At 53.5% G+C, this 17,624-nt stretch overlaps 1 protein-coding gene and 1 long non-coding RNA gene across 2 annotated transcripts in view; one reads left to right on the top strand and one right to left on the bottom strand.

Annotated features, from left to right (window-relative positions):
- Window positions 1-17,624, bottom strand: part of LOC140426172 (uncharacterized) — a 112,660-nt gene that overhangs the window by 81,957 nt on the left and 13,079 nt on the right. The window lies entirely within an intron of this gene.
- mpl (MPL proto-oncogene, thrombopoietin receptor) overlaps window positions 1-17,624 on the top strand; it is a 70,263-nt gene that overhangs the window by 18,961 nt on the left and 33,678 nt on the right. The window contains exon 7 of the mRNA XM_072510608.1: window positions 7,624-7,799. Coding sequence (XP_072366709.1) covers window positions 7,624-7,799 — 176 coding nt within the window. The remainder of the gene's footprint in view (window positions 1-7,623; window positions 7,800-17,624) is intronic.

A 17,624-nucleotide genomic window follows, 5' to 3' on the forward strand; every position in this document is an offset into this window, starting at 1 on the left:
CAAAAATGGAAACAATTGAAGACATTTTGGCCTGCATGATGCGTCTCAAATGTATCTCAACATATATACCATTCTTGGATAGGAGGAAACCAGGAATCAACCATCATAATAAAAAGTAGGTGCATTTATTGATACAATAAAAGAGGTGAATGAGCATTTGTTCACGAACAGGATTGAGGCTCCATTAGATAAAAAGATAAATGAACAAATGCTCCTGAGGAAAAACAAATGACACTTCTTGAGAACATGGGAACAGCATCTATGAAGTGATTACGTATTCTTGTGATTTCCTGGGTGGTCTATCCGAAAGTGGATGCCAAAACTGATCTGATAAACTCACTTGAACCTTTTGAATCCACTTTATGAGAGGCGGTCTTGTAAACCAAACACTGTCTTCCAGTAAGTAAATAACATGGGGTAAGTGTTTAAAGCAGGAATATCTTCAAATTTAAAAGGTTACCAGAATTAAACATTCCAACCGTCTGTTACAGGAAATTGGTCTGATTTCCAACACTAAGTCCATCTCTCTTTGCCCCCCTATCATGTACTCTGAAGGTGCTCCAGATTTAAAATGTACTTCAACGTAATTAGTTCCCTTTACAGCGTGTGCACCTCTTGCGGAAAGGCAAGGAAATTCTCCAAGTGGATTCCTCGTGTATTTGAAAAGGGAGCCTCATTTTCACAATTGGGTCACCTGGTAAAAAAATATATGTTCTATTTGAGCTGTGAATCAGACTTGTAGGAGTATGTGAAGAGACACCTTGGGCAAAATTCTCCCGAAACGGCGCGATGTCCGCCGACTGGCGCCCAAAACGGCGCCAATCAGACGGGCATCGCGCCGCCCCAAAGGTGCGGAATGCTCCGCATCTTTGGGGGCCGAGCCCCAACATTGAGGGGCTAGGCCGGCGCCGGAGGAATTTCCACCCCGCCAGCTGGCGGAAATGGCGTTTGTTGCCCCGCCAGCTGGCGGAAATGGCGTTTGGTGCCCCGCCAGCTGGCGCGGAAATGCGACGCATGCGCGGGAGCGTCAGCGGCCGCCGACAGTTTCCCGCGCATGCGCAGTGGGGAGAGTCTCTTCCGCCTCCGCCATGGTGGAGGCCGTGGCGGAGGCGGAAGGGAAAGAGTACCCCCACGGCACAGGCCCGCCCGCGGATCGGTGGGCCCCGATCGCGGGCCAGGCCACCATGGGGGCACCCCCCGGGGCCAGATCGCCCCGCGCCCCCCCCCAGGACCCCGGAGCCCACCCACGCCGCCTTGTCCCGCCGTTCAAAAGGTGGTTTAATCCACGCCGGCGGGACAGGCAATTTATCGGCGGGACTTCGGCCCATCCGGGCCGGAAAATCCAGCGGGGGGGCCCGCCAACCGGCGCGGCCCGATTCCCGCCCCCGCCGAATATCTGGTGCCGAAGACTTCGGCAACCGGCGGGGGCGGGATTCACGCCAGCCCCCGGCGATTCTCCGACCCGGCGGGGAGTCGGAGAATGACGCCCAAACTTGTGGTCAATGACAAGCTAAATGGAGCAAATGTCCATGTGGCCATTGCCACATGACAACGGGCTCTCTGTAGTTAATAATACCAACACCGCTTTTTCTCAGATAGTCAGAGGATGAATCCACAGCACCTCCTTGTGGTCAGCAGCAGATTTTTTTTTTGAAATATACTTTATTGAAGTTTTTCAAACAAAGATTTTCCGTTTTTACAACTTAATAAAGAAATATACATTGAACGTTATTTAAATAATATATTAAACTAACAACAGATGGAAAAAGAAATGAACAAAAAGCAAATATCAACAACTAACTAAGAAAAAACAAGAACACGGAATAATCCTCCCCCCGCCCCCCCCCCCCCCCCCCCGGGGTTGCTGTTGCTGTCTTTTCTGTTTTTCCATTATCGTTCCGCGAGATAGTCAAGGAACGGTTGCCACCGCCTGGTGAACCCCTGAGCCGATCCTCTTAACGCATATTTTATTTGTTCCAGTCTTACGAACCCTGCCATGTCGTTTATCCAGACCTCCACGCCCGGGGGCTTCACTTCTTTCCACATAAGTAGAATCCTTCGCCGGGCTACTAGGGACGCAAAGGCCAAGACGTCGGCCTCTTTCGCCTCCTGCACTCCCGGCTCTTCTGCAACCCCAAATATAGCCAACCCCCAGCTTGGTTTGACCCGGACCCCCACCACCTTTGAGAGCACTCTTGCCACACCCTCCCAGAACACGACCAGAACATGTGAGTGTGGTTCGCCGAGCTTCCCGAGCACCTCCCACACCTGTCCTCCACCCCAAAAAACCTGCTCAGTCTTGCTCCCATCATATGCGCTCTGTGTAGAACTTTAAATTGAATCAGGCTAAGCCTGGCACACGAGGACGAGGAATTTACCCTGCTTAGGGCATCTGCCCACAGCCCCTCCTCAATCTCTTCCCCCAGCTCCTCTTCCCATTTTCCCTTCAGCTCCTCTACCATCGCCTCCCCCTCGTCTCTCATCTCCCTGTATATTTCGGACACTTTACCTTCTCCAACCCATACTCCCAAAATCACTCTATCCTGGACCCCTTGCGTCGGGAGCCGCGGAAATTCCCTCACCTGTTGCCTCGTAAATGCCCTCACTTGCATGTATCGGAAAGCATTCCCTGGTGGCAACTTATATTTTTCTTCCAATGCTCCCAAACTCGCAAACGCCCGTCCACAAACAGGTCCTTCAGCTTCCTAATTCCTGCTCGCTGCCAACATTGAAATCCCCCATCTATCCTCCCCAGGACGAACCTGTGGTTATTCCTTATCGGGGACCACACCAAGGCACTCGTCACTCCCCTATGTCATCTCCACTGCCCCCAGATCTTCAAGGTCGCCACCACCACTGGGTTTGTGGTGTACCTTTTCGGGGAGAACGGTAGTGGCGCCGTCGCCAGCGCTTTTAGGCTCGTTCCCTTACAGGACGCCGTCTCCAACCTTTTCCACGCCGCACCTTCTTCTTCCCTCATCCACTTACAGACCATCGACACATTGGCGGCCCAATAGTAGTCACTCAGACTCGGCAGTGCCAATCCCCCTCTGTCCCTACTGCGCTGCAGGAACCTCTTCTTTACCCTCGGGGTCTTTCCCGCCCACACAAAGCTCATAATGCTCCTGTCTATTTTTTTAAAGAAGGCCTTTGTAATCAAGATGGGGAGGCACTGAAACACGAAAAGAAACCTCGGGAGGACCACCATTTTAACCGCCTGTACTCTGCCCGCCAATGACAGGGGCACCATATCCCACCTCTTGAAGTCCTCCACCGTCTGTTCTACCAATCGCGTCAGGTTAAGTTTATGTAGGGTTCCCCAGTTCCTGGCCACCTGAATCCCCAAGTATCGAAAATTCCTTGCTACTCTCCTCAGCGGCAGAGCATCTATCCCCCTGCCCTGTTCCCCGGGGTGCATCACAAAAGGTTCGTTCTTTCCCATGTTTAATTTGTATCCTGAGAACTCTCCAAACTCCCTGAGTATCTGCATTACCTCTGGCATCCCCTCTACCCAGTCCGCCACATATAGCAGCAAATCGTCTGCATATAGTGACACTCGATGTTCCTCCCCCCCCTCTAAGCACCCCCCTCCACTTCTTAGAGTCCCTCAGCGCTATGGCTAATTGTTCAATTGCCAACGCGAACAGTAACGGGGACAGGGGGAACCCTTGTCTTGTACCCCTATATAATCGAAAGTATCCCGATCTTTGCCTGTTTGTAACGACGCTTGCCACCGGGGGCCGCGTACAAGAGTCTAACCCATCTGATGAACCCCTCCCCGAACCCAAATCTCTTCAGCACCTCCCACAAATTGTCCCACTCCACCCTACCGAATGCCTTCTCTGCATCCATCGCCACCACTATCTCTGCCTCCCCCTCCGGTGGGGGCACCATCATCACCCCCAGCAACCTTCGTACATTGGCATTCAATTGTCTCCCCTTGACAAACCCTGTCTGGTCGTCATGTACCACCCCTGGGACACAATCCTCTATCCTTGTCGCCATCACTTTGGCCAGCAGTTTGGCGTCTACGTTTAGGAGAGAGATGGGCCTGTTTGACCCACACTGCAGCGGGTCTTTGTCTCGTTTCAGGATTAGCGACATCGTCGCCTCCGACATTGTCGGGGGTAATGTCCCCCTTTCCTTAGCCTCATTAAAGGTTCTCGCCAAAGGTGGGGCCAACTGGTCCATATATTTCCTATAAAATTCCACCGGGAACCCATCTGGTCCCGGGGCCTTCCCTGCTTGCATGCTCCCAATTTCTTCGATCACCTCATCCACCTCAATCTGCGCCCCCAGACCTGCCACCTCCTGCCCCTCCACCCTCGGGAACTCAAGCTGGTCCAAAAAGTGTCTCATTCCCTCTTTCCCCTCCGGGGGTTGGGACTTGTACAGCCTCTCATAGAATGTCTTGAACACCTCGTTCACTTTCCCTGCTCTCTGCTCCATCTTTCCCGTTTCGTCCCTAACTCCACCAATCTCTCTCGCCGCCCCCCTCTTCCGAAGTTGTTGGGCCAGCAGCCGGCTCGCCTTTTCCCCATATTCATATTGTATCCCCTGTGCCTTCCTCCACTGTGTCTCTGCCTTTCCCGTGGTCAGCAGGTCAAACTCCGTCTGTAATCTTCGTCTTTCCCTGTATAGCCCTTCGTCTGGGGCCTCCGCATACTTCCTATCCACCCTCAAAATTTCCCCTACTAATCTCTCTCTTTCTTTACCCTCTTGTTTCCCCTTGTGGGCTCTGATGGAAATCAGCTCTCCTCTAACCACCGCCTTCAACGCTTCCCATACTACTCCCACCTGGACCTCCCCATCGTCATTGACCTCCAGGTATCTTTCGATACATCCATTCACCCTTCCGCATACCCCCTCGTCCGCCAGTAGTCCCATGTCTAATCGCCAGAGTGGGCGCTGGTTCCTTTCCTCTCCTAGTTCCAGATCCACCCAATGCGGGGCGTGATCTGAAATGGCTATGGCCGAGTACTCCGTTCCTGCCACTTTCGGGATCAGTGCCCTTCCCAAAACAAAAAAGTCTATCCGGGAATATACCTTGTGGACGTGGGAGAAAAAGGAAAACTCTTTACCCATCGGTCTGGCGAATCTCCACGGATCTACTCCCCCCATTTGCCCCATGAACCCCTTTAACACCTTGGCCGCTGCCGGCCTTCTCCCGGTCCTGGATCTGGACCGGTCCAGCCCTGGGTCCAGCACCGTGTTAAAGTCCCCCCCCCCCCATTAACAGGTTTCCCACCTCCAGGTCCGGGATACGTCCCAGCATTCGCTTCATGAATCCTGCGTCATCCCAGTTCGGGGCGTATACGTTCACCAGCACAACCGCCTCACCCTGCAATCTGCCACTCACCATCACATACCTGCCACCAACTATCCACCACTATGGTCTTAGCCTCGAACGATACACGTTTCCCCACCAGTATTGCCACCCCTCTGTTTTTCGCGTCCAACCCTGAGTGGAATACCTATCCCACCCATCCTTTCCTTAGTCTAACCTGATCCGCCAACTTCTGATGCATCTCCTGGAGCATAACTACATCCGCCTTCAGTCTCTTTAAGTGCGCAAACACCCTTGCCCTCTTAATCGACCCATTTAAACCTCACACATTCCACGTGATCAGCCGGGTTGGGGGGCCATTTACCCCCCCCCCCCCCCCCCCCCCCCCCCTCGTCAACTAGCCATCCCCTTTTTTAAACCATCTCCTCACCCAGATCTGACACACCCAGGCCTGTCCCCCAGACGGCGCCCTCCCGTCCCGACCACCTCGTCTCGTATCAGCTCCCCCTTACTCTCAGCAGCAGCAACCCAGTTAATCCCCCCCTCCCCCCCCCCCCCCAGATCCCCCTCTAGCTTGATTACTCCCCCCATATTGCTTCCGGAAGTCAGCTATCTCTGGCGTACCTCGGCTTCCCCCGTTCATCCTTTGACCTCCCTGCGTGTGAGGCTCCCTTCCTTCCTGCGCCCTTTTTCCCGCCATAGTTTCCATAGCGTGGGAAAATACCCACGCCTTCCTCTCGGCCCCGCCCCTAATGGCGCAGTTCCCTCATTCCCCTTCCCTGTCCCCTTTTTTTCCACCGGCGCCCACATTTCTTCATGTCCCCCACATCGGGGGGAGAAAAATTCCCCGTCCAACATTATTATACATTAGCCCTCCCCTCTTCCCACTTTACATTTCTGTGCCACCACCTCGCTACCCCTCTCCGGGCAATTTCTCAAGTCTAGTCCAATTTCTCTTCCTGAATAAATGTCCATGCCTCCTCCGTCGTCTCGAAGTAGTGGTGTTTGCCCTGATGTGTGACCCACAATCTCGCCGGCTGCAGCATCCCAAATTTGACTTTCTTCCTATGGAGCACCGCCTTGGCCCGGTTGAAACTCACCCTCCTTCTCGCCACCTCCGCACTCCAGTCTTGATACACACGTATCACCGCGTTCTCCCACTTGCTACTCCGTGTCTTCTTAGCCCAGCTCAGGACCATCTCCCTGTCCCTGTAGCGATGGAACTTCACCACTATTGCTCTTGGTGTTTCCCCTGCTTTTGGTCTTCTCATGAGGACCCGGTACGCTCCCTCCACTTCCAGGGGGCCCGTTGGGGCCTCAGCTCCCATTAGAGTATGGAGCATCGTACTCACATATGTCCCAGCATCAGCTCCCTCTGCTCCTTCGGGGAGACCTAAAATCCGTAGGTTCTTCCTCCTCGAGCTGTTCTCCAGGGCTTCCAGCCTTTCTATGCACCTCTTGTGTGGAGTGACTCGTGCGTCTCCGTTTTTACCACCAGGCCCTGTATCTCGTCTTCGTTCTCGGCTGCCTTTGCCTTCACTCCACAGAGCTCCATCGCCTGGACCTTCTGTGTTTCCTTTAGTCCCTCGATTGCCAGTAACATCGGCGCCAGCACCTCTTTCTTGAGCTCCTCCACACATCGTCGGACGAACTCCTGCTGTTCCGGGCCCCATACCATCTGGGCTCCCTCGGCCGCCATCTTGCTTCTCCCTTCTCTTCTCTGCCGCTCCTCCAAAGGATCCTCCGCAATCTGGCCACTACTGTCGCTCCTTTCCATCCACACCCGGGGGGACTCCTTCCTTTGTCACCTCACACTGGGTTTGGCCGCAAAAAATTTCCGTTGGGGCTCCCGATAAGAGCCCAAAAGTGCGTTGAAACGGGAGGTGCCGAAACGTGCGGCTTAGCTGGTCATCGCCGCAACCAGAAGTGGTCAGCGGCAGATTTAAGTGACGAGCTGGAAAAATATATACTTGAAACTCACTCAGAGCTTCAGCTCACATTGATTTCCAATCTGGGGAGAAGATATCAAAACACTCTGAGTAGATTAGAGGAGTTTAAAATAGTGCATTCTGGAAATGGGCTACTCTCTCCGTGGCTTTCCACCTAGTTAATAAGCTGAACCTTGTTCGATTGGTTATTTGACATTGTATGCAGCTTGAAACACTCTCTATTGCTACACTCTGGCAGCTTGTACCGCAGATCAATGAGAGAAGAAGTTAGAGCAAGGCAATTGTCTAATCACTAATTTTGTCCAAGGTTTATGAGCAGGCATCCAATGGTTTTCTGATTCGTACTTTGCTGCAGTTAATTTAACAAGTCACTCATCTTTCTGTCAGAAAGGTGGAGTGGAAAAAATGCATCAATCAAAGAAACACCACCACAGGTGCTGTCCTCGCCTACCGCTGCACGATTGCAACTTCAGAAGTGAACAAGACTGTCATTATAATTAACGCGTCCTATCCACATCACACACAGACGTTTTACAAAAAGCCTTTCAGAACTGAAAATGTTGGTAAGTTAGTAACCATGGATACTGTAACATTGCATTACACAGACCACACCTGTCTACCGTGCACATAATTACTGTAATCTTGTGATGTCTCTGTCATGGTAATCATCTCTTCCTTCTGGCACACGTAAATACCAATTGAAGGGAGTAGGCGTGCGCTTCTGTCCCGCTTCCCAATCTATAAAACAAAGAACTTAATGTGTGCACCCTCACAAATGCAGGGCATTTACAGACAATGCTGTTCTTTTGAATTGTGGCCATTGTTCTAGAGAACGCAGGTGCCAATCTGCACACGGCAAGCTCCGATAGCAGCAGTGAAATAAATTAGAACTTATTGTGGGGTGAATGTTAGCCAGGACACAAGAGAGGACACAGTGTTTTTCAAATAGTGCCATATGATCTTTTACATGCACCTGAGAATGCAGATGGGACTGTTGTCTAATATGTCATTGAAAGATAGCACCTCCAACAACTCGGAATGGCCTCAGGATTGCACTGACCTGTCAATCCAGAATTCTTTTGTATTTATGTATCTGGGATGAGATGCTAACCCACAACTTTCTGATTTGATTGCAGGGGTGCCACCCACTGAACCACATGCGATTTCTACGGGTTAGGCAATCTGTGATTTGTTACTGAGCTCTCAAATTATAAGTGGGAGAAGTGTTCAGCGATATATAAAGTTTCACTTGGGGGCATAGGCAGAAGGTCCGGCTGACGGGTATGATGTCCCTTTCTCAGATGGCCAATTCCCCAGTGGCTAATTCAGACTTTCATTCATATTCCAAGCTGTAAAACCAGCCTGACACTTTCTGTGGGCCACACTTCTCATGCCGACAGGTTCTGTACACCTGCAGACATACAGTGTGTCGGGTTCTCCCAAGATGGGATCAGTATTGACAATATATGACATCGCCCTGCCAATTCTACCTCAGGTTAGGCTGCAAGAAAGACAACACCAGTTTAAACAGGCCAGAGGCCCATTACAACCGGGAACTGTTCAAATTGCCACGACATGTGTCCACCTGTTCTAAATGAACCTCAAATCTGCCAAAATGCAGATTTTCAGCGTTACTATGTTTGCTGAATGACTGTATTCTAATTGCCTCTTCGCATTACAAGAGATCAAATTTCTAAAATTAAGCAAATAAAATTAAACAAATTACAAGTACAGCCTTGGGCTGATGTCCTTTGACCTATCCCTATAAGCCTGGTTCTCGCTGTGAGCTCAAGATTGGTCTTTATGGACACGATTTAACCACCGCGTAGCACCCAGCGTGGATCTGGGCTTGGCAAGTAAATAGCGGGAAAGGCCAAAATCAAGATTTTGTTTGTGATTCTCCCGGTCCACTCCCGATGGCGAGTTCCTGATCTCGCCCAAAGATGGGGAGAATATCATTAACCCTAATTTGTATTCATTTCAATCTCTTAGCGAGATTGAAGTTGAATGCAGCGGCCTCCCGGGGAATAACTCAATGCCCCAGCGAGACATTACGCGGGCGTTGTTTAGTATTCCTTTTTAAAACCGTGAAGCTGACATGATGGTTTGTGAGGGGAAGTGAGGAGGTGAGCAGCCATTTCCATTTTCTGGCATGCAGCTCAAGGGCACTGGAGCTGCTGCCCCAGTACTCGGTGGGAGAGGGGTTATGTTTGGTCAGGGGGCTGAAGCATTTTAGATTGGGGTCGCAACTGGGCCAGCAGAGTGAGGGGCTTTGAATCTGTGAGGCCTTCAAGCTATCTTTAAATATTGTGGAGACCCATAACACAGGTAACCACAGCTGCAGCCTGTCTGTTCTACCAAACACTCCAAGGACAGACAAATGCTGTGGCTTCTATCCTGAAATTCGATATTACTCTCTTTCACTGTGAGAAGCCTCTAGCTTCACAGCAGAAGGCTATTTCAAATAAGGAATTTTAGTTGTGATAGCACTTCACACTCCTCAACTCTCAAGTGCCTACTGCAGGGTACACGTGCCATGCCTCAGAGGATGATTAGTGCATTGCATGTCAAGCAAACTTTGATGCCTGAACTCTAAGAGTGTCAGTACCATGGAGGCAGCTGCCAACTATCAAACACAAAAGAGCTGGGCTTCAGCACTGGGGATCATCTCGCAACCAAAGGGCACGTGTGTGGATCAGGGGAGGGTACCTGAGCACAGTCTCCCTAATGTTTCTAGCAGAGGTCTGGAGTCTAGGAGCTCCTAATGTGGCTGGTGTGTGTGTGCAGAGCAAGGTTTGCCAGCTTGATGGATGGCTCTCTGAGAGAAGGTGTGAAACGTAATGGTGGGGAGGCTTGGGGGTTTGAGGGTCCCGGGATGGAAGCCCTAACTGATTATTGGTCTATTTCCTTCTCCAAATGTTTGCTGGTGTCAATCCCGCAGTGGCTGCCCTCACATCACTGGTGACAGCCAAGGCGGCCAGGCGCCGGAGAAGGCAACAGCGACGACACCGGCCGGAGGCAGCACCCCATGTGCAGGAGGTCACCACACACCCTGAAGACCCGACCGTCCATCAGGCTGAGGGAGGACCCAGAAGGGGGGGCTAGTGATGGCCCGAGGTGTACAGGTGTCCTTGGTCATTCAATGAGCTGACAGACTGCATGTGCCATGGAAGACTTCACCTGAGGAGAGAGAGACAGTGCGGCATCTGTGCCACATCCTTGCGAACTTGGCACCCCATTAAGGAGGAGGACACCCACTCCCAGTGGCCGTGAAGGTCATCGCAGCCCTCAACCTTTATGCCATCAGTTCATTCCATAGCTCGAGGGGGACATGTATGGCATTTCTACAACCCACAGGTGCATCCAGGATGTTCTATATGCCCAGGCAGCAGACTTTATCACCTTTGAGCTGGACCAGGCCCACTAAGATGCCTGGGTTGCAGGATGTTCCACCATCACCAGAATGGCCCAGGTCCAGGTGGCCATCAATGGCATGCATGTCGCCTTGTGCGCACCGGGGCATCAGGGAGTGCCCTTTATTAACAGGAAGGGGTTCCACTTCCTGAATGTTCAGATTGTGTGTGACCACCGCCTCTGTATCATGCACTTGTGTGTCCGCAACCCAGGGACCATGCTAGACAGCTACATCCTGGGACACTCTGAGAACCCCAGTGTCAGGACCACTCCAGGATGATTGGTTGGCTCGTGAGGAATACCTACTGAGGTCATGGCTGATGACGCCAGTGTGGAGGCCTGAGACCAAGACGGAGTCCCAATATAATGAGACCAATGTTGCTACCTGTGCTGTCATTGAGCGATGCATCGGACTGCTGAAAATGCGGTTTTAATGCCTGGACTGATCTGGTGGTGCACTACACCCCCCAGAAGGTCTCCCACTTTGTGATGGTCTGCTGTGCCCTCCACAACCTATCACAGCAGTGGGGCAACATGTGGAGAAAGGAGGAGGAGGGACATGCAGCCTCATCTGAGGAGGAGGACAAGGCTGACCAGGAGGGGCTGGAGGATGGGCCGGAGGAGAATGTGGTGGATGGAAGACAGGCAATGGCAAGGGTCCAACATGCCAGGATAACCAGAGAGGCCCTTGTTATCTCCAGGTTCTCATAGGCCAAGGCTGTAACCGTCAGCTCAACCGCCCCACCATTTCCCTCCCTCCTCGCCATTTCCCTCCCTGCCCCCATTTGGCCCCCCAATCTCACCTCCTCCAATCCACCCCTCCCCTCATTTTCTCCCTCCTGCCCAATTCCTCCCTCTCCCCCATTTTCCCCCTGATGCACGATCAATGACCACTAAAGCGAGGTTGCAGTACAACTGAAGGCTTTAATAAGCTAGATGTTTCCCCCAGCAGCTTAGGTACAGAATGAGAGCTGCTGGGACGGCACGGGTTCTTATACCCAGCCTACCAGGGCGGAGCTATTATACCCTCTAGCCAATAGCAAGCATATAGGTTCTACCAATGGTACTTCAGCCTCTCAGGTACCGTAATACCAAAATACCACATTCACCCCCTGTTAAAAAAAAGTCCAGCGGGGGTGGTGGCCAGCAACTACAAAACATAACAACATGGTATAATTAGTTATGGAGGTACCGTAATACCTCCATACAGTGTTTAGTAACTATTTACAATTCTGGTAGCTATGTACATTCGGTGTTTTATATTTACAGATTACGGTTAAAATGAAGCAATCAGTTGATCGGGGGCCCTGGTCGTCCTCTGTGATCGTCGGAGCCTCGGTGGTGACTCCGGTGGAGGCTCGGGCGTCTGTGACTCTGGGAGCGTGGCTTCGATCTCCATGGCAGCTTCGTCACCCCTAGACGGCGCTGGTGGGGAAAACGGCTGACCTGGGGAGGGAGCGCCTGCGGGGGGTGTCGGTGGGTGGGGGTGGCCTAGGCAGGGGCGGCGGAGGGACCGATCCTCCTGTAAGATGCTGCGGTGGAGGGGAGGGTGGGACTGGTGGTTGGAATGTGCGTGGAGTTCCGGCGGGCACCAGGTCCTGTAGGGAGACTGTATCTTGGGGTACGCCACGTAGGCGTACTGGGGGTTAGCATGGAGCAGATGGACTCTCTCGACCAACGGGTCCGACTTGTGCGCCTGCACGTGTTTTCGGAGCAGGATGGGTCCAGGTGCTGCCAGCCAGGTCGGGAGCGAGGTCCCGGAGGAGGACTTCTTAGGGAATTCAAGGAGACGTTCGTGAGGTGTCTGATTGGTGGTTGTACAAAGTAGTGACCGGATGTAGTGGAGGGCATCCGGGAGGACGTCTTGCCAGCGGGAGTCTGGGAGGTTCCTGGACCGTAGGGCCAGTAGGGTGGTCTTCCAGACCATTTCGTTCTCCCTCTCTACTTGTCCGTAACCCCGGGGGTTGTAACTGGTCGTCCTGCTCGAGGCGATGCCCTTGCTGAGCAGGAATTGACGCAGTTCGTCACTCATAAAGGAGGAGCCCCTATCACTGTGTATGTAAGCGGGGAACCCGAACAGTGCAAAGATGCTATGGTGGGCCTTGATGACGGTGGAGGCGGTCATGTCGGGGCAGGGGATGGCGAATGGGAACCGGAAGTACTCGTCAATCACATTCAGGCAGTGTTGCGGTCAGTGGAGGGGAGGGGGCCTTTGAAGTCCATGCTGAAGCGTTCAAAGGGACAGGAAGCCTTTATCAGGTGCGCTTTCTCTGGTCGGTAGAAGTGCGGTTTGCACTCCGTGCAGATTTGGCAATCCCTGGTGGCTGTCCTGACCTCCTCGATGGAGTAGGGCTGGTTGCGGGTCTTGACGAAATGGAAAAAGTGAGTGACCCCCGGGTGGCAGAGGTCCTCGTGGAGGGCTCGGAGGTGGTCCACTTGTGCGGTGGCACATGTGCCGCGGGACAAGTGGACGATACAAGATCTCGTAGTTGTAGGTGGAGAGTTCAATCCTCCACCTCAAGATCTTGTCGTTTTTTATCTTGCCCCGCTGTGCATTATCGAACATGAAAGCCATTGACCGTTGGTCCGTGAGGAGAATGAATCTCCTGCCAGCCAGGTAATGCCTCCAATGTTGCACAGCTTCTACTATGGCCTGGGCCTCCTTTTCGACTGAGGAGTGGTGGATTTCAGAAGCATGGAGGGTGCGGGAGAAGAAGGCCACGGGTCTGCCCGTTTGGTTGAGGGTTGCCGCCAGAGCTACGTCGGACGCATCGCTCTCGACCTGGAAGGGGGGGGACTCGTCGATGGCGTGCATTGTGGCCTTTGCAGTGTCTGCTTTGATGCGACTGAAGGCCTGGTGTTGCTCTTTTTAACCTTAGTCTATTTGCTCTGATTACGTCACCTTTGCTCATGAGTCGCCATGTGGTTCAAGTTCAGGTTATGATTAATAATACAGCACACCGCTTAGTAAGGATTAAAACAACGGTCATTTATTATATACAACAAGCAATATTAATACCCTAATACTACTTTCTATATAATAAACCTATCACTACTGGCCAATACTTAACTTAGGAAGAGCCAACCAGGTCAGGGAAACGAATGGCTTGTCCAATCAGATCTGGCCCGCGGGATTCAAAAGGCTGCTACAGGTCGGTGGCTAGGTGTCTCTACCGGATAGCGTTCACTGGATTCAAACTTACTGTTGCCGGTTGCTGTTCTTGCGAAGGTCTCGAGCAGGCGAAGAGGAGAGAGAGATCTGAACTTGGCCCCTCACTTTTATAGGGCCCAGGGGCTTCCCGCCTCCCGGGGCGGCCCTTGACCCTGAGTCAAGTGATTAGATTTGTCCCCAATCCCTGGGGTCGATGTGTCCAATGGTGAGGCGATTCCTCGATCGGGGGGTGGTCGTTCATCTGTCTTTGTTTCGGCCACTGCAGGCGCCGACAGGTCTGGCCCGGTATTCAATTGCTAATATGTTGCAATTGTTCCCGGGGATAGCCGATTCAACTGCAGATGTCTGAATAGATGGGCTGCAAACAGTCCTGAATGTAACTGCAAATACCTGAGTGTGGTAGTATGTATTAGGGGTCATGTGGGACTGGAAGCCCTAATGTCATTGGCTGACAGATCCCGGGTCCTGGTTGGCCGTTGACCTCTAGCTCCGCCCTGAAGGCGGAGTATAAGAAGCCGGAGTCCTCCCCCGCAGGCCTTTCTACTATCGAGCTGCGGGGGAACAGACACGCTTAATAAAGCCTCATCGACTTCACTCTATTCGTCTCTCGGAGACTTTGTGCGCTACAATTTATTAAGCGTATCTGTTCCCCCGCAGCTCGATAGTAGAGAGGGAGAACGGCACGGTCTGGAAGACCGTCCTACTGGCCCTACGGTCCAGGGACCTCCCAGTTTCACGGTGGCAGGAGGTCCTCCCGGACGCTCTCCACTCCATCCGGTCGCTATTATGTACGAGCACTAATCAAACGCCTCATGAGCGTCTCCTTGTCTTCCCTAGGAAGTCCTCCTCTGGAACATCGCTGCCGACCTGGCTGGCGGCCCCAGGACCCATCTTGCTCCGGAAGCATGTGCGGGCACACAAGGCGGACCCGTTGGTCGAAAGGGTTCACCTCCTCCACGCGAACCCGCAGTACGCTTACGTGGAGTACCCCGACGGCCGACGGGACACGGTCTCCCTGCGAGATCTGGCGCCCGCCGGCAACACACACACACCCCCGACACCATTCACCCAACCCCCCCCCCTTCCTGCCACCGCCGCACCCCGCGACCGCCCCCTTCCCAGGAGGATCAGTCCTCCTCCCAGGCCCGACCAGGAATAAAGCCCAAGCTGAAACCGTAAGGCTCCCGGAGACGCGTGCCGTTCTCCCTCTCTACTTGCCCGTTCCCCCGGGGGTTGTAGCTGGTCGTCCTGCTTGAGGCTATGCCCTTGCTGAGCAGGAACTGGCGCAGCTCGTCACTCATGAAAGAGGACCCCCTGTCGCTGTGGACGTATGCGGGGCAACCGAACAGTGTGAAGATGGTGTTCAGGGCTTTTATGACTGTGGCCGCGGTCATGTCAGAGCAGGGGATGGCGAATGGGAAGCGGGAGTACTCGTCCACCACATTAAGGAAGTATGTGTTGCGGTCGGTGGAGGGGAGGGGCCCTTTGAAATCCAGACTAAGGCGTTCAAAGGGGCGGGAAGCCTTAATCAGGTGCGCACCACCCGGCCTGAAAAAATGCGGTTTGCATTCTGCGCAGATGTGGCAGTCCCTTGTGACTGTACGGACCGCCTCTAAAGAGTATGGGAGGTTGCGGGACTTGATAAAGCGGAAAAACCGAGTGACCCCCGGGTGGCAGAGGTCCCCGTGGAGGGTTTGGAGGCGGTTAATTTGTGCGTTGGCACATGTGTTGCGGGATAGGGCATCGGACGGCCCGTGCAGCTTTCCGGGACGATACAAGATCTCGTAGTTGAAGGTGGAGAGCTCGATCCTCCACCTTAAGATCTTGTCGTTTTTGATTTTGCCCCGCTGTGCATTATCGAACATGAAAGCTACCGACCGTTGGTCGGTGAGGAGCGTGAATCTCCTGCCGGCCAGGTAATGCCTCCAATGTCGCACAGCTTCCACTATGGCTTGGGCTTCCTTTTCCACTGAGGAGTGGCGGATTTCTGAAGCGTGGAGGGTTCGGGAGAAAAAGGCCACGGGTCTGCCCGCTTGGTTAAGGGTGGCCGCTAGAGCTACGTCGGAGGCGTCGCTCTCGACCTGGAAGGGGAGGGACTCATCAATGGCGCGCATCGTGGCCTTTGCGATATCCGCTTTGATGCGGCTGAAGGCCTGGCAAGCCTCTGTCGACAGAGGGAAGGTCGTGGTCTGTATTAGGGGGCGGGCCTTGTCTGCGTACTGGGGGACCCACTGGGCGTAGTATGAAAAAAACCCCAGGCAGCGTTTTAGGGCTTTTGAGCAGTGCGGGAGGGGAAATTCCATGAGGGCGCGCATACGTTCGGGGTCGGGGCCTATTATCCCATTGCGCACTACGTAGCCCAGAATGGCTAGCCGGTTGGTGCTAAAAACGCACTTGTCCTCGTTGTACGTGAGGTTCAAGGCTTTGGCGGTCTGGAGGAATTTTTGGAGGTTGGCGTCGTGGTCCTGCTGGTCGTGGCCGCAGATGGTTACATTGTCGAGATACGGGAACGTGGCCCGCAACCCATGTTGATCAACCATTCGGTCCATCTCCCGTTGGAAGACCGAGACCCCGTTTGTGACGCCAAATGGGACCCTTAGGAAATGGTATAATCGCCCGTCTGCCTCGAAGGCTGTGTACTTGCGGTCACTTGGGCAGATGGGGAGCTGATGGTAGGCGGACTTGAGGTCCACGGTGGAGAAGACTTTGTATTGGGCAATCCGATTGACCATGTCGGATATGCGGGGGAGAGGGTACGCGTCTAGTTGTGTGTACCTGTTGATGGTCTGGCTATAGTCTATGACCATCCTTTGTTTCTCCCCTGTCTTCACTACTACCACCTGTGCTCTCCAGGGACTATTGCTGGCCTGGATTATGCCTTCCTTTAGTAGCCGCTGGACTTCGGACCGAATGAAGGTCCGGTCCTGGGCGCTGTACCGTCTGCTCCTAGTGGCGACGGGTTTGCAATCCGGGGTGAGGTTCGCAAACAAGGACGGGGGTTGCACCTTGAGGGTTGCGAGGCCGCAGATAGTGAGTGGGGGTATTGGGCCGCCGAATTTGAAAGTAAGGCTCTGTAGATTGCACTGGAAATCTAATCCCAGTAATGTGGGGGCGCAGAGTTGGGGAAGGACGTGTAGTTTGTAGTTTTTGAACTCCCTCCCCTGCACCGTTAGGGTAACTATGCAGAAACCTTTGATCTGTACGGAGTGGGATCCTGCAGCTAGGGAAATCTTTTGTGCGCTGGGATAGGTGGTCAAGGAACAGCGTCTTACCGTGTCGGGGTGGATAAAGCTCTCCGTGCTCCCGGAGTCGACTAGGCATGGTGTCTCGTGCCCGTTTATTAGCACCGTTGTCGTCGTCATCTGGAGTGTCCGGGGCCGAGCTTGATCGAGCGTTATTGAAGCGAGACGTGGTTGTAGTAGTGGAGCGTCTTCCTCGAACCCCGTGGAGCCGTCGACACTGGGGTCCGTTGTTGCCATCCAAGATGGCGTCGGGGATGAACAAAATGGCTGCCCCCATACATCGCACCTGGCTGGGGGGTCACAAGATGGCGGCGGGGGTGGACAAAATGGCCGCCCCCATGCGTCGTACAGGTCTGGGGTGGTCCAAGATGGCGGCGCCCTTCCTCCCCTCGTGGTGGCCGGGACCCAAAATGGCGGCGTCTGCGGGTCGCACATGGGGCGCTGGGGGGGTTGGGGAGCGTTAGGACCGCGCGGGGCTCCCTCATCTCTGGGGACAGCGGTGGTCGGGACCCAAATTGGTAGCGCCGGCGGGTCATACGTGGGGACGGGGGGGGGGGCGT

Source organism: Scyliorhinus torazame, chromosome 7 (assembly GCF_047496885.1).
Source record: "Scyliorhinus torazame isolate Kashiwa2021f chromosome 7, sScyTor2.1, whole genome shotgun sequence".
Taxonomy (NCBI): Eukaryota; Metazoa; Chordata; class Chondrichthyes; order Carcharhiniformes; family Scyliorhinidae; genus Scyliorhinus; species Scyliorhinus torazame.